Below are 3,099 nucleotides of genomic sequence, written 5' to 3' on the forward strand. Positions count from 1 at the left end.
ATGGTGACAGGGCAGGGATATGGTTTGGGTATTGGTGGGTGTAAAGGGTTGTGTCCGGTGGCCAACTGGGCATAGCTCGGTTACACTTTTTCCCTGTCCGTGTTGATTAAGGACCAGTCGTTGCATATGACTCTAGGCAAGTCACAGATTATTGTCCCGAGCGCATACTTGGGTATGGGTGCAGGGAAGGCTTGCTGCTCTCTTATCGCGGATCTGGCTCTTTTCGGACTAACTGATTGGAGGCGAGGATGGTGGAGGTCCTTGCGCCACACGGAGTCCGGGACTCAGGATGTGGGGGCTTGGAGTCCAAGTTTGGATAGGACCAGGACACTCGGGATAGGAGAGTGGTGGATTAGTCCTGCTTGTGTCTGGGGTACAAGCAGGGCGAGTGTTTTCGGGGCACCCAGCTGGGAACATTGATTCGCGAATCACCGATAAATTTGGTATGGCTTGTCTGCGGTTTAGCACCGTAGTAAGAACTAAAAATGGAAAAGGAGTAGAAACAGAACTGATTGCTCAACCCTTGCTTGAAAGTAGAACAGGTGCTTATATAGACTGGCAAGATGAAAACTTAATACAGCTGATAATAATAATACATAAATAAGGACTCGCTATTAGTATTGCTTTCTGCTAAAGAAAACCAGCAAACCATAAAGCCTATCATATTCCTTAGAGTCGGGAAATTATCCCCACTAGTCGGGTAAGTCTTGCGAGTACATTGTGTACTCAGGGTTTATTTACCCCTGTTGTAGGTAATGCTTGAAGAGTACCTTTGTGTGGAGGATCCTTCTGGTGGGCTCAGACGGAATCCTCGCCCCTACCGCTAGATGTTATTTTTAAATTCTGCTGTTTATCATTCCGCACTCTGGTATTTGGTATTGTAATAATGTACTTTTTAAAGAAACTCAGATGTATGAAATAGACTTGTATTGTAACTCGTTCTCATTATTGGATCCTTTGGAAAAATGTGGATCTTTTGGGTTCTCCCTCGGGGTGTGCCCGACGGACACCGCTCACTGTAGCTCGCTTTTGAGGTGCTTAGTGTTTGGTGGAAGACAAGCGCCTCCGTAAGTACGCTATTTCAGACGGTTCTGCCACAGTTGGTATCAAAGTCAATAATGGTTATGAGTTCATCACCCTTTTTTAAAAACTTCAAAATTTGACCAACAAAAGTTTTGCGAAAAGTAGGATGCGATTATATTAGGTAAATGAGTATAAGCCCTAGCAATATGGTCTATCTAGGGTAGCGGCACTGGTTTTATCTAATAAATTTTTTGTAGGTAAATTGACTTACGTTGCGTAAGAAATCGCTTAGTATCACGGAAAGTGAGTATGCGATGTGCCAAAAATTTTACAAATGCCGCTATATTCTGGCTAGAGTGAACGTATAGGTCGAAGCATGCATCATGATAATAGCATCTTACTTCAATTGAAATCCCCCTTCACGTATAATTGAATTAGTAAATTGATAGGACCAACTAACGTAATGCTTTAATAAATGTATTGTCATTCCCCTAATTCCTTGCTTCTGATCCGGGAAGGTGTTCTAATGGATGGTTCGTCTCTCTTACAGATGAATCTAAGGTCTGGACACGGGAGCACCAGTTCTAGGGTGGCTCATGAGGGCCAGGGTGATAGTGGCCGGGCCATTGAGTGCGGCAATGGGGGAGGTCAGGAGGTTCCACCTCTGGCTCCTCATCCTTTCTCGTCGTCGCCACCGCCGCCGCCGTTGACTCCCGCAGAGATTATGGCAGAGTTGTTGGCTGCTCGCCAGGAAATAGCCCGGGCCATGGACATTATGGCACAGGCTATCGTGGACCTCGCCCGTGGAGCCCATGGGGGTCATGGTGGGAATGAGGGTGGTGCCCATCGTCCTGAGGGATTGTCCTCTTATCAGGACTTCCTCAAGACTCGCCCACCCACCTTCACACCATCTGATGAGCCTCTAGAGGCAGAGCACTAGCTTCGCACTATGGAGCAGAAGTTTCGGCTGCTCGGAGTGACCAACGAGCAGAAGGTGTACTTTGCGGCATAGCAGCTTTTGGGTCCGTAGGTGGTTGGTGGGAAACCTTCCAGGCCACGGAGCTACCGGATCATCCGGCGACCTGGCAGGAGTTCTCCACCATGTTCCGAGAGTTCTTTATCCCCACTGGTGTCATCAACTAGAAGGTGACGGAGTTCCTAGAGCTGCGCCAGGGGAACAGGACAATGATGGAATATGTGACCAAGTTTAGTCACTTGGCTCAGTATGCTGGCAGTCAGGTGGATACTGATGACAGGAAGAGGGAATGCTTCTTTCGTGGTCTAGCTCCCCTTCTTCAGGAAAAGCTCTACACGGTGAACTATCAGACCTTTGGGGCTCTGATGAACGCCGCCATTGCTATGGAGGGTTTTCAGCGGGAGTCTCAGGCTGATTGGAAGAGGAAGCGGGTGGTAGCTAGATCCTCTAGCCACCCTCACACACAGAAGATATAGGTTGTCTGGTGGGGGCCCTATCAACCATCCGGCGGGCCTTCATTCTGGCCACCCTAGCAGACTTCGCAAGCTTCCTCTACATAGTACCATGCACCTCAGCAGCAGGTGCAGCCTCAGCAGTCTCAGGGACAGCAGGTCCCACCTCATCAGGGGTTCGGGAATAAGCCTGGTGCTTGTTTCAAGTGTGGCAAAGATGACCACTATGCCAGGGAGTGTCCCCAACATCAGCCAGTTCAGTCATCTCAACCGTTCGCAAATTCCAGGCTTATCAAGAGGGCCATCATCAAGAAGAAGGTGCCCAGTAGATCCAGTCAGGTGCACTTCACAGATGTTGAGCAGATTATGTAGCAGGAGGCAGTTATGGCTGGTATGTTTACCATCGACTCCCATCCAGCTTTGGTGTTGTTCGATTCTAGTGCATCACATGGGGTTTGTAGAGCGGCACAACTTATCACTTATGGCTATACCATATGCCTATAAGATCTGTACTATGGGTTCACAAATGTTCATCAATACCTGCACGGATACAGTAAGTTTGGTATTAGCCACCCACACTTACCGTCTACAATTCATGATAATGCCTGGGCAAGGCATTGATGCTATTCTTGGAATAAACTAGTTGCG

At 48.2% G+C, this 3,099-nt stretch overlaps 1 protein-coding gene across 1 annotated transcript; it reads left to right on the forward strand.

The window, feature by feature from the left end:
• The first annotated feature begins 1,972 nt into the window (after positions 1-1,972).
• LOC136488810 (uncharacterized) lies at positions 1,973-2,823 on the forward strand. The gene is made up of 3 exons (XM_066485620.1): positions 1,973-2,017; positions 2,167-2,433; positions 2,575-2,823. The coding sequence occupies exons 1-3, from the start codon at positions 1,973-1,975 to the stop codon at positions 2,821-2,823; spliced, it is 561 nt and encodes a 186-aa protein (XP_066341717.1).
• The last annotated feature ends 276 nt before the right edge of the window (positions 2,824-3,099 follow it).

The sequence above is a fragment of the Miscanthus floridulus genome, chromosome 10, assembly GCF_019320115.1.
Source record: "Miscanthus floridulus cultivar M001 chromosome 10, ASM1932011v1, whole genome shotgun sequence".
Taxonomy (NCBI): Eukaryota; Viridiplantae; Streptophyta; class Magnoliopsida; order Poales; family Poaceae; genus Miscanthus; species Miscanthus floridulus.